At 31.8% G+C, this 13,102-nt stretch overlaps 1 protein-coding gene across 2 annotated transcripts in view; it reads right to left on the minus strand.

Annotated features, from left to right (window-relative positions):
• Window positions 1-13,102, minus strand: part of LOC126819199 (protein patched homolog 1) — a 62,996-nt gene that overhangs the window by 13,442 nt on the left and 36,452 nt on the right. For both annotated transcript variants that reach the window (XM_050547103.2, XM_050547104.2), the window contains exons 10-18: window positions 12,808-12,955; window positions 12,318-12,449; window positions 11,945-12,103; window positions 11,436-11,528; window positions 7,215-7,340; window positions 4,906-5,024; window positions 3,407-3,788; window positions 2,968-3,141; window positions 325-463 (exon numbers count right to left, since the gene is read on the minus strand). In XM_050547103.2, coding sequence (XP_050403060.1) covers window positions 325-463; window positions 2,968-3,141; window positions 3,407-3,788; window positions 4,906-5,024; window positions 7,215-7,340; window positions 11,436-11,528; window positions 11,945-12,103; window positions 12,318-12,449; window positions 12,808-12,955 — 1,472 coding nt within the window. The remainder of the gene's footprint in view (window positions 1-324; window positions 464-2,967; window positions 3,142-3,406; window positions 3,789-4,905; window positions 5,025-7,214; window positions 7,341-11,435; window positions 11,529-11,944; window positions 12,104-12,317; window positions 12,450-12,807; window positions 12,956-13,102) is intronic.

Below are 13,102 nucleotides of genomic sequence, written 5' to 3' on the forward strand. Positions count from 1 at the left end.
AGATTAATTAATCAACACGTTAATTTCATAGAAAATACTCCATGTATTGTATGATCATATTCTACATTCATCATGTACTGCACGTGATCACTCGAACATTGAGAATGGGACCCTATGGTAACAAATATTACACTAATACAGTCTTCAATTATATATGTCTTTTAATTGTCAATTAGCGTATTGTTACCCGTTTGTATATAACCTTCTGAAACATGTTTGATTGTATCATTGCTTGAGAGTATCCTCATTGAAATGTTGCAGTTAATAAACCTGGTAAATGTTATCCATAAAGCTGTTATTCAACTGACTAGTTCATATAATTACCTAGCAACCACTGTCTGAAAATGTCTAACCAGAATGTGGGTAGAGTGCCATCCTCTCTCTTGATGATTTGTGTCACTTGATGAAATTTGTCATGATATTTATCTAATAAATCTTGTTTCTTGGCATAGTCAAAGTTTCCCTGTAAATATATTTTAAAATATTAATAAATCAGCAAATGTTTCATTTCTTAATTGAGTTGAAGGAAGAATATGAGAAATAGTTGTTGTTAGTTAATTGTATTTTACATCCGCTTCCACCGAAGTGATAGCGCAGACAATTACATGTTATATATACATAGTGAGAATATTTACAATGTGATTAGTGGAATAATAAGGATAATTATTTTTTTTTTTTAGATATATATGTACAAACAATAGATAGAAGGACGAGACATATAAATGAGTGTGTTTATATCTTGTACATGTGTATCAGTATATCAAATAGTGATATGTGGAAAATGACCAGTGTTTATAAGCAGTGTATATTATAGATTGTATATCAGGACAGAGGTGTGTATTACATATGTAGGTACATGTATATTATAGATGTATATATTGATGTACATATAGATATATGGAAAATGATGAGGGGTACGGCAACACTCCCTTGAATACGTAGAAAAGCTGGACAGGCTGGTACATCTGCGTAGGATCTGGATCAAAAAATGATGCCGGCGGGGCGGAGTAGTAGAATAGATAAAATTAAAGAATCCCCGCCAAACGGAACCAACAACAGACTTGTAGATTTAAATGATCTTTATATCAATCCAACGTTTCGGGTGCAATACCCTTTTTCAAGAATGATTTTTTGTGAATCCTGTGACGCCTCATATACAAACAAAAGAGATGACGTCACAGGATTTTTAAATTTATTAATGTACAATGATTGGTTTCTTTTCTTTCAAACCAATCATTGTACATTAATAAATTTAAAAATCCTGTGACGTCATCTCTTTTGTTTGAAAAAGGGTATTGCACCCGAAACGTTGGATTGATATATAGATATATATTAGGATGTGTGTATTGATATAATGTAGGTGCATGTATATTATAGATGTATATAGATTGTATATTAGGATGGGTGTATTGGTACATGTACATTATAATTGTATATACAGATTATGTATTGTGATTTAGGTGTATACCAAACATATCTACATACTGATATAATGTATTTTAAACAAGGTAGATGTATTAAATAAAGCATGTATATTGTAGATATCAATAAAGGGTGCACCATAGTAAGACTGTAAGAGTGGATATAATGCATAAAAGTGTATTCTGATAAAGCATATTTCAAATTGGTAACAAAGTGTGTATATTAGGCAGCAAAGATAAAATAAGTTGTTTCTCAGGCACCCCAAAATGGTTGCACATGCAGTCTTTTTAATGGTCTTGATGAAAAAAATTATATACACAATGCCCACCTAACACCACTGATACGCAATTCATAAAAAAATATGCTGCATGTACCTACATGCCTCATACATGTATATCCATTTAAGTGTATTAAACTCATTTAGATGAAAATACATATTTACAGGTTTTTATTAGCGATATTGAAATAGCCACCATTTTTGAATCACATGATATTAATTACCTCTCCTGATGAAATAGAAGTTAATTCGTCCACACTGAATATTGTTGACAACAATATTTGAATACATATATCGAGGTGTTAGTTAGAAACTGGCTTTACTTTGTCATGACTGAATGAATAACTTCACCTAAGAAACAACCCACTCTTATGCACATGCTTAACGGAAATCGTGGTCACGCATTTACTTAGCCACAGGGCATACTAAGTTTACGCTGACTGTGTACAAATAGCTTAAGAACCGACACTAAGCTAGTTGACCGACATTTTAAGTCCTAAATTGACGATTTTAGTCGAAAACACTATGTATACTTCAAAAATTTTGAGATGTATTTATTCTGCTTCCATTTAATGAAACTGAAAAGCTTTAATTAGTCTTTGTGTGTATGACAAATGTGAAAGGGAGTAGGACCACATTACAAAACAATATACTAATTTTTGGACATGGTGGCCATTCAGGGCAGAGATCTATTCTCAAAGTAGAGTAGATAGTTATCTGTGTGCTGAATGAGCTACAGGCTTTTACAGCGTTTACATATATTAAGTCTACCACCCAATAGGCCCTATGTACCACTTTTTGCACCATCCTCTAGCCAGCATTGAGATAAAAAGAAAAAGAAGCTGCCCTCCCCTCCTACATTTTCAGCAGTCAGTTGCCCGAGAAACAAGACATTGATTTTGTGAGGCCTTAAATTCAAGTGTGTACCATATGTCTAATCAATGCATATTGGGAATAAGTGTATATTGCATCAGAGATGATATTATAAAAACATTTTATATAGTCTGTATTATAGTAAGAGTGAATATATCTGATATAAGTGTATATTGTGGTTTTCAAATTGTGTATTAAAGAGTGTATATTACAATCATAAATATTGCATGCTCTAAGTGTATATTGCATCAGAGTTGACATTATAAATGGATAAAGTTTATACATATTTAACTTGTCTGCGATATCACCTCGGTGGAAGCGGACGTAAAATACAACTAACACTAACTAACATATTTAATAATATCTTGTTTCATGATTATAAACAGAAAACATACCTGAGTTACAGCATACATATTGTAAAATCCAAAATATTTTGATTGTGCCTCCAGAAATTTAAATTGTTGAGTATCTCTGGGTACAATATCTGTCAGATCTAAACCATCTTTAACTTGAGCTGTTCCCCATATTCCAATTATAAAGAATATGAAGAAGAACACCATTACAAACACCTGCAATATATAAACAAAAGTTTTAATTTAATCTCAATTACATTTTTTGTATCGTATAGATCATTAAATTTATACAGATATTTTAATGCTTTGGAAACTATTTGCCATAAGAATATAAACATTAAAGACAACCTATTACATTCAATCGACTTTGGTTCACTTCAGTAAAAATCATAGGGAATACGTCTAAGATCATTTAAATTTCTGTATTTTGTTTTCCTACTAGCACTGACCTTGAACATTTTAAATTATATTTAGTATTTACCTTTACTGGTGTTTTTTGTAGGAAAGGTCCATAATAGTTTGTAGCTAAACATGTTAATGACCAACTTAAACATTCTCTCTGAGCTTTGACACATCTTTCTTTACATGTAACACTTTCTTCTGGCGTCAAACATTGACGAGAAGACGTTGTTGATGGACAACCTGTTGCTGCATTAGGATTTCTCACTACAAAGTTTCCTTCATTTGAAGCCAGTTCTGTAATTGCATGAGAGCCGTCTGCTGATGAACGTGCCACAGTGTCATGCAAAACAGCAGCATTGTAACTTGGTGGTGGGCTGTAACATGGAGGTCGACCTTGTTCCATATCTTCCTCCACATCACATGTACGAGGTTGGAGTTCTATAACTTCTGTGGCGCCAAAGCTGTAAATAGAATATGGTATTATTTATCATGTGTGTCATCATTCTATGAATATATACTGGCATATTGGCAATGTGTTGGCATACATGAAAAGTTTGTTTCAACATTTCAATAGGTGCATACTAAAACAACATAGGAAAACAAATCCAAGAACATGCAATTTGTCATACATAATGAAATTTAACACAAGGTACAATTTTATGGATAAGAAATTACTGTGTTTCCACAAGGATACTTCCGTCTGTATCAAGCAAATGATACAGGTATTCCCCTTGCATCAGCGATCTCTCTTGTTCACTCATACTCCTATATTGGTTTCCCATTAATAGTGTTAATACACTGATCCTTATAAATAATAGGATCCCCCCCCCCCCCCGCTTTTTAATTTCCGTGGTGTAGGTTTAGGTGTAAATGGCCCCCTAATCAATGATCAAAGGTGTTAAGATTTAATTGTATTTGATTGTTATTTTTGTTGCATATGCTGTATGTATTTGCCTACTATTCACATACCTGTATCATTAGCTTGATAAAGACGGAGTATCCTCGTCCAAACGTCACTTAGTATTAAACTCAGTAATTGTGTATCCATAAAATTATACCTTGTGTTAATATATTCAATTACTAAATGTCAATCAAAGAAGATAATGAAATTTATTATCTTATGCACCATGTATCTTCAAATTTGACCCACAGTTCTGATTTGTCATCAGTTTTTTTAAATTACAGATATATTTATGAAAATGAAATCTGTCATGCTACTCAGTACAAGTGTTAGTAAGGAAAAGTTAAACTTGTCAATGAAATAGACAACACATCATATTATTAGTAAGCCAGGTGTAAACTTGTCAATGAAAAAGACAACACATAATAGTAAGGCAGGGGCAAACTTATCAATGAACTAGACAACACATAATAGTAAGGCAGGGTTAGTAAACTTATCAATGGATTAGACAACACATCATAATTTATAATAACGGCACAAAATCTAAAGTGATGATCAGAGCAACCCGAGACAAGAGTAGGTACTAGTGAGTAGAATTCCTAAACTCATTTTACTTGACAGGGAAACTATTAAAATATCTGCTTTAAAATTTGTGATGTGTTTGTAATATACTGTACCTTTGAAAACAACATAAAACATCTAATCTCTTGTCTTCTCTTCTGACAAGATCTAAACTAACAATGGCAGGAAATATAAGTAGTACTGAACCCATGTTGAAAAATACCAAGAGGGCTGCCTAAAATAGAAAGAAAGTTAAATGAGAGGGCTTGAAAATTTAACCAATCCAAATATCTTTTTTAAATTTACAAGTATAAAACAAACATGTCCATAGCATAGACACAATAAAATGGTGTCAATCAGATAATTTGATATGGTTCCTTTTCAAAATTCACCAAGTTTTGAAGTGTAGGTAGGTATTATGTAGACATGAACGATTTATGACACTGGAAATTTTTCTTATGATAAAAGACAAATCAGGAATTTGTTTTACAATTTATTTTAAAAGAAATAGGTACAAATTAGGGAAGTTATAACCTACATGTGATATGATTAGTACAAAATACTTGTATGATATTAACAAAAGATCTAATCATATATTTCTATTTCATACAATTAATTAAACTAGACTGAAATCTTTTAGTTTTTATTTTGTAACTGTATGTAACTAATATACCACAGTGGATTTCAAGCTGTCAAATATCTTACAAAAGTATGCGTCTATTCAAGAACCTACTCAGAAAAATATTTCTATGAAAAGTCTTTTAAAGTTTTTTGACACCTTGTTGGCACATAATTATACCATTAATAAAATGACCAACCTGTACTATATTTAATATATAAAATAAACATGGTGGTCTAACGCCCATTACAATGACACATTTGAACTATACACAACTCAGTCTTTTCAAAATATGTAATTTTAGACCAGTCTTAATTTTGTTCTACATGTTTTCATCTTAGAAATAAAGGTGGGCATTTTTACAAATTACTTTTTATTACTTAAACTCCACACAGAAACCGATTTAAATTACGTATAATTAGAACTATTACCATATATTATTTGAAATTGTACATCAATCTGTTTCACAGAGAATTACAAAAGTCTTCTAATATCTCTGTAAAAGATGACTGCCTTCACAGCATGCGGCGTCAATCATTGGCTCAATGGCGCGTGCATTGTTTACATACGACGTTATTGTTTCAGGCAGAATGCTGCCTTTTTCGTCATTTTAATACCCATTTACACTAAATAGGAAATAAATTTTACCTACAAATACGTCAAATGTCTTTATTTATTTTTATAAAAAAATGTTTTAGAATTTAATTTGTCGGTGGAAAAAAGTTAATATTTGAGACTCATTAAGTCACATTGATGTCATCCTTATCAGTGATTGTAGCGGCCTAGCAAATATTCACTGCTGATCAGTGTGATTGTACATATGCCCTACCCACAAGGGAGCAAATTAATAGAAGTCTACTTGGTTTGTTTTTGCATCTTATTCTTTATGCCTTTAAATTGTATAATATTTTCGCTATAAGTACTTTTTAAACCACTTAATACCTTTAGTACTGTAGTTTGCAGTGGACTACTAGAAAAGACAATTTTATGATGGGGTCATACATATATTTTTTTTAAAGCTACTTTAAGATACGTTTTATTGTGTCATTTGAATTACCAATATTAAAAATATTCTTCCATATTTTCTCATGTGAATGACAAACATGTATCACTAATACCTTTTTTAAACTAAAAGGGGTCATCTGATTTAACCTTTAATAAGAACCACTGTGTAATATAAGTAAGTAATAGTAATATTATTGTGTGAAGTGAACTAGTATAAAAGACCCATTCATCATTATATTTTGTGGGCCATTTCTCTCTAAGGAAGCAGGTACCTGCTGTGATCCTTCATATATTAAAAAGAATACATTAGATGATCTAACCTAGCCGACCACAAATTTAGTACCCACTTCTTTCTCTACGAATTCTTCACCATAAATAACAGTTTATGATTTATTCGAACATTTACAATTAAAATGGGAGGGGGAAGGAATTCAGCTGTCAGACGTCATGGAATTTTGAATAACTCATCCTCATTATACAATGACGTCTGCTTCCAGTGGAGTTCAAATTTATGCTTAATCCTGCTGATTGTTTATAGTAAGTCAGTGACTATGACAAACAAAATATTCTTTTTCATCCTCCTTCAACACTTTTTTTCAAGACTATTAATTCAAAATAATCTACCCCAAGGAGGAAAAATGCCAATTTGTAAAAGATTAATGAGTTTAACATGGCAATTTACTTTCTAGTTATCTCTTAAATGTGTCAAATTACCAGTGAAATGCTATTACTATGGTATCAATAATCATTAATTGCAGGTAAGCATATTAGTTGCCACATTGTTCAAATCATTTGACTTACTTGTAAGGAAAATGCACGTAAAGCTGGTATAGGTATGATGGCAGCTGTAAAGAATGCTAACATATTACTAAGTGACGTTAGTAAAACTGTAACTCCAGTTCTTTTTAAACATTCTCCGGTTTGGTACTATAAAATAGAATTGAAAAATCACTGCAAATCATAAATTCTAAAAGACAAAGAAACTGTGAGAGGAAATTAACATGATATTGTCCTATTTAGCATGAATAAAATACTAATATTAATCCTTGGCTTACAGAATATATTCAGATTTCCATAATGAGGTGAAAAATAGTTTTCATATTTTTTAATCTAATGGTCATAAAGGTAATAATGTTTATAGAAATTAAACATGAAACCAGCACAAAACGTGTATTGCAAAATAAATTATATTTGAAAATAAATAAAAAAAAAAAATTAACAACAATGGCCAAAATAAAAATATCAAAAAAAGAAATAAAAAAAAATGCATTAAAATAACTATCTAGAAAAAATATTAAGTTTATATGAAAAGAGTGAAATATAAATTAATGGTATATTAAAATAGATTAACTTACAAATCCTGTGTAAGCAATATATAGAGAGAATAACATATGTCAATGATACTTTGAAAGACATGAATTAGATCGATTAAATATTATTTCATTCTAAAATGTACTTCATGAATATGGTAACCTCTTTAATAAAACATTTACAATGTCAATAATGTGAAACATTTCAAATTTTCATCAGCCATTTGCGATCTGTTATAACTTTATTGATAACAGCTTTAATGATAGACAGGTGAAATTTCTAATAAATAAGCAAATACTATTTGCCCTCTTCTGTCAAGTGAGTGTGTTGTCCATTATACATGTATGGTCAATGTTGTTTCTTAAAAGTCACAAGAGCCGAGTGCCCTGGTCAAGCTGGCCCTTAAAGTCTGTCAAATTTTCAAAGAAATCTTTTTAAGTACCATGAACTGGCCTTTAGCAATGGCGCCTCAGGCTATAACTGATGGTATAATGGGCGACTAACTTTAAAGCTGTATACTCATATTGATAAGAGCTTCATTTGCCAACAATTAAAACCCCTCCATACCCCAAGACTTGACTAACATAAACAGGAAACCTAAAATTTGGCATCCAGGCACATGGTTTAGCAATCAAATATACCACCCTGGTTACAGCCGGCTGTAAGCCATTTTAGAAGCTAGTTTTATAGCTCGAAGGCAAAGAGAGATGCTGTTATCATTATTTTTCCTAGTTCTTTTATGTACTCTCTTTCCTTCCATTGACAACATAAAACCCTTCGTTACGTTACATAGTCAAAGGCAGTTAGGCAATATACACACAGACATAAATATCCCATCAAAATAGAATTCTTAAATCTATATTGAAAATCTGATAATAGCAAGAACTAGTTAAGCACTCTACCATAATTTTCTTGCCAAAATATTTTTTATTAGCTAATTAAAAGTTGTAAAGCTCAATTCGCTGTAAGTGTTTATCTTAAGTTGGTAATATATTTTGTGTGTGTGGTATTTCATTTTGTTTAAGAGGTTTCAAACACCTACACAGAACCATGTAAGTTCATTATAATTAACCCTCTGTACCTCTATTTAGGCACCAAGAAACACAACAGATTGTGCCGATTATTTTCTCAAAAACAAATCTCTACATATGTGTAGCTACATCGACAGGGTATCTTCTAAGATCATGTAGATACAAAATAATCAGTCTATTACTTGCTTTCCTCCAAAATCAACAGATATTTACCCTTCAAGCACTCCATAATTACTCAAACATGTTTTTACTAAAAGTATCAGACATGTTAAGTTTTCCTAGAGGGAACTGACAAGATCTACCATAATTGTCTTAATCACATCTATAAACAAAACCTACACCCTTTAACCAGTAATTTGCATGGCATAGCATACGTATCTCAGAAAGAGGAATTAAGCCCACCCAAGAAGATATGTTAGTTTTCTTCTGATTGGTTGATTTAGGTCAATCAGATGAGACAAGGCTATTTGTGATAAAACAAGCCCTGGCCATTAAAAGCTTGAAGAGTATGTGATTTATCAAAGTCTAACCTGGTTTTAAGTGCAATATAAACACTTACTAGGACATACCATATTTATCAAACTTTTCTCTACCTTAACTCAAGGGCTCCCTTATGTCACCGTGACAGATTGACAAATCTCCTTTAAATACACACCACAAAAAACATCCCGAATGAAAATCAAATTTACATGCATGATCTTAAATTCTTAACTTGTAATATTGGAGAAGCCAACCAAGATTTAACACACCTCTTCACTGAAGAACAAATATTTCAAAAGCTGATGTGAGGTAACAACTTCAATCCACAAATAGATTATCAGATAGATCAACTGTATCCAGGACAAAAATGCAAATATTTTCTACTTCTGTAAACAATAGTTGGTGTCAATAGATTGTCTCGTTAATATGATTTCAATACAAACCAAATTGACATTCATGAAGAAATATGGCCCCCAAAATGCTATGAACTCAGTAAATAAATATACAAAAATCTGAAATAATTCAGTTAGTGAAGTCCTTGACTTTTTAAAGTTAGGCTCACTGGCATTTATTTTCCTTTCATAACAAAATCCCATGAAATGCGATATCTATATTTTGGGTTGTTTTCTTAACTCAAAAACAGTCAGTTCCAATTTGAAATATTTATGACAAAAACACATAGCACCTAAATAGTATGGTAACCCGAATCTAAAGACAATACCAACATGTTCAAATAAAAGAAATTTTAAGTGGCTCTTGTATTCACTTCCTGCAGTTCTGACTTAAAGGTGAGGCTCAACCAAAATCCTTATATTCTGCTTGTTAGGACCTGCTATTCAAATACTGAAAACTTCAGGCCAAGCAAAACAAGTTTTTTTCCCCTGATAAATAAAAGAACAATTGGTTTCTTATGGCAATATGAAATATGCACATTTTTATAACACATACTGTCAGGAAACCTTTTACAGAGAACAGACGGCATGAAACGTGTGGCATTAATACGCCCAGCTTGGATAATGTTCTGAAAGTAATGAGACTAATTGTTGTGTCAGATTTTCTGAGTACGTTGTACCTAATGTTAAAAAAAGATCTAGCTGGGAAAAATCAGAAAATTACACCTACATGTTGCTTATGTCTACATTTGCTAAAATGTCCACCCCATGCCGAGTCATACCACCAGAAAAAGTCATGAGTAGCTGTTTTTTACTGTCTAACTTTGCTATCCCCAGTGTCAATTAATACGATTATAGTAGCAAGTATAAAACCTGTTCGCTAAAGTAGTCTAGCAGATACAAGCGATTGTCTTCATTCCAAGCAGAAAATACAGCATAGAATTACTCTTGTAGCACTATCCTAATTCGTAGTCAGCCTAGCGACCATATTACCTACTAATAACATGTGTATTGTTGTTAACATCCTAGGCAAAGGCCAAAGTTAATAATCAGAGATAAAACGGAGGGAAATAAATAGACCTTGTGATGTTTATCATGGATTTCCTTTGGTACATCAAACATAGGACGAGATATATTTGAAGTCTGTAACGACCATGTTTTGAAATGCTGAAGCCATTATGGCTAATTTTACTATCAACACAATCACACATGCTATGAACAGCTTTGCTATCAAATAATTTCTCTATGTTGTACAAAGTATTAATTTACGTGCACATGTAGACAAATATGTTTTATCTCCCAACTTTCAAATGATTTGTATGCGTAAAATTTTAGCTCTGTTTCATTACAGTTTTATGCAGTAGTGATAATCATCACACAGGTAATTTTTTCTCGCAAAACATCTTAAGGCTTCTTACATAGACTCGGCCACCCAGTATGATAAGTATAAAATCAAATATATTCGTTTTACCACAGTTCTTATCACATCGGAATTTAGAAGAAAATTTCAAGAATCGCAAAATCATGAATGAATAAATCTAATGTTTGATACTGGCAGAACAACTGGGAATTGGAGATATAAAGCAAAGAACTGGAGAATCATAACAGCACATGTAATCCACTAATAACAGATGCAACCTAAATACATATTCTCATACGTGTTGGTATTAGCTAGTCTACAACTTTGCTCTTCAAAAACTTAGAATCCCTGTGAGCATATTCCGATCATTTGTCAATGTCTGTTGCGATCAAAGCAAGACACACGCAAGTAATATAAACATCAGTACAAAAAATTCTCGTTTACTTACAGGAAAGGGAATATCCTTGGCATGCTCAGCATATGTATGAGCAATAAGAAACATGTCATCCACTCCAAGACCCAGAGCCAAGAAAGGAATAATCTGGAAAAGAAATAATTAAAAATAATTGTATGGATCTGCTTTTTGTTACAATTATATATTACTTTTATTCGGTTGTCATGTTAAGGGGCCTCTTTCAAATTCTTTTTTTTTTAATGAATTCACAAGATACCTTGATGGAAAGAATGATCAAATTGAAACCCTGATGAAAATAATCAACCCCACAAACTAGGAAGAAAACAAAATACTACAGGAAACGCTGATGAACCCCAAACCGACTAAATACAATCAACAACCAACACAAAACTGGGATGGATAATATACTCAATGGAAGACTGACAATCCCAGAAGAAAACAATGAGCAACCCCAGACTGAGATGGAAACATTCGACAAACCCTCAACCCAAATGGAAGCAAAAAAACAGAAAAAGTCAGATGGAAATTATAGACAAACCTACCTGTGTTGTTGAAGCATTGAATTTGATATTTAGAACAGAACAGATACCTAAACCTGCTGCCACAGATAATGATACTAACAACACTCCTGCCATTCCAATACCACTCTGCGAATTGACAGCATCGTTCCATTTTAATAATGATAATAGAGCATAAACAAACTGAAATAAAACAAATTCAAGTTTAAAATCTTGTTATTTTATGTGCTAATTTGAAAATAAATCCCAAAACATGACACACACACAGAGTTCATAATTCTTGTGAATAGTTCCAAATAAATGTACATTGTATCTAATTCTTTTTAAAATATTCTAATATGACTAAGATTGTTTTTCAAGAAATACAATACAAAGCATATATAAGGAAATAACTTACCATAAGAACATATCCCATAACAACACGCACCACACTAATACTAGAGAAATCTTTAATAATATCAAGTAATGAGGTGTAGGAGAAGGCGTATATATTATCTTGAAAAGAATCATTCCCAAATTTATTGATAATCTGAAAGAAAAAAAATCTCGTAAAATAAAGCCTCATTATGTCAGATAAAGGTTCAAAATAAAGTTTAACGTGACACACAATCAAAAACGCTTTTATTAAATAAACACATTTTGATGCAAAGTTATTCAATTCAACCAGTTCTAATTTAACCTTAAGTTCACATTCTATTGATTGCACTTGCACACCACCATCTTAATGTGTCTTAGATAAGTTTTTAATAATTCTGCTCCAGCCCATTCTTTAAGGTTTTCTTTAATATTTTCGACTTTTTCAATACATGATGCAATTGAATGAATTCTTTTTAAAAAAATCAAAAACTTCCATTTTTCATTTACAAATATCTTTTTTTTATTTTTACCTGTGAAAAATTTCTTTGCCAAGTTTCTAAAATTTCTTTGGCTTTAGCTCGACTCCATCTGATACTTTGAACTTTGGTAGTATCTTGATGATATTCATATAAACCTTTTTCTCCCATTAACTGTACAATAGATTGTACTGCTTCAGCCCTGGGGAAAAAAGAAATATTATTTTAATGAAAACAAGTCGTTTCAGATTTGAGTAAAAAACATAATGACTTTTTAAGTGGAATATATTCCTGCAAGGAAAGTGTAGCCTACTCCTTAGAGTTTATATAAAATTAAGTATTTAGAAAT

The sequence above is a fragment of the Patella vulgata genome, chromosome 4, assembly GCF_932274485.2.
Source record: "Patella vulgata chromosome 4, xgPatVulg1.2, whole genome shotgun sequence".
NCBI classification, from domain to species: Eukaryota; Metazoa; Mollusca; class Gastropoda; family Patellidae; genus Patella; species Patella vulgata.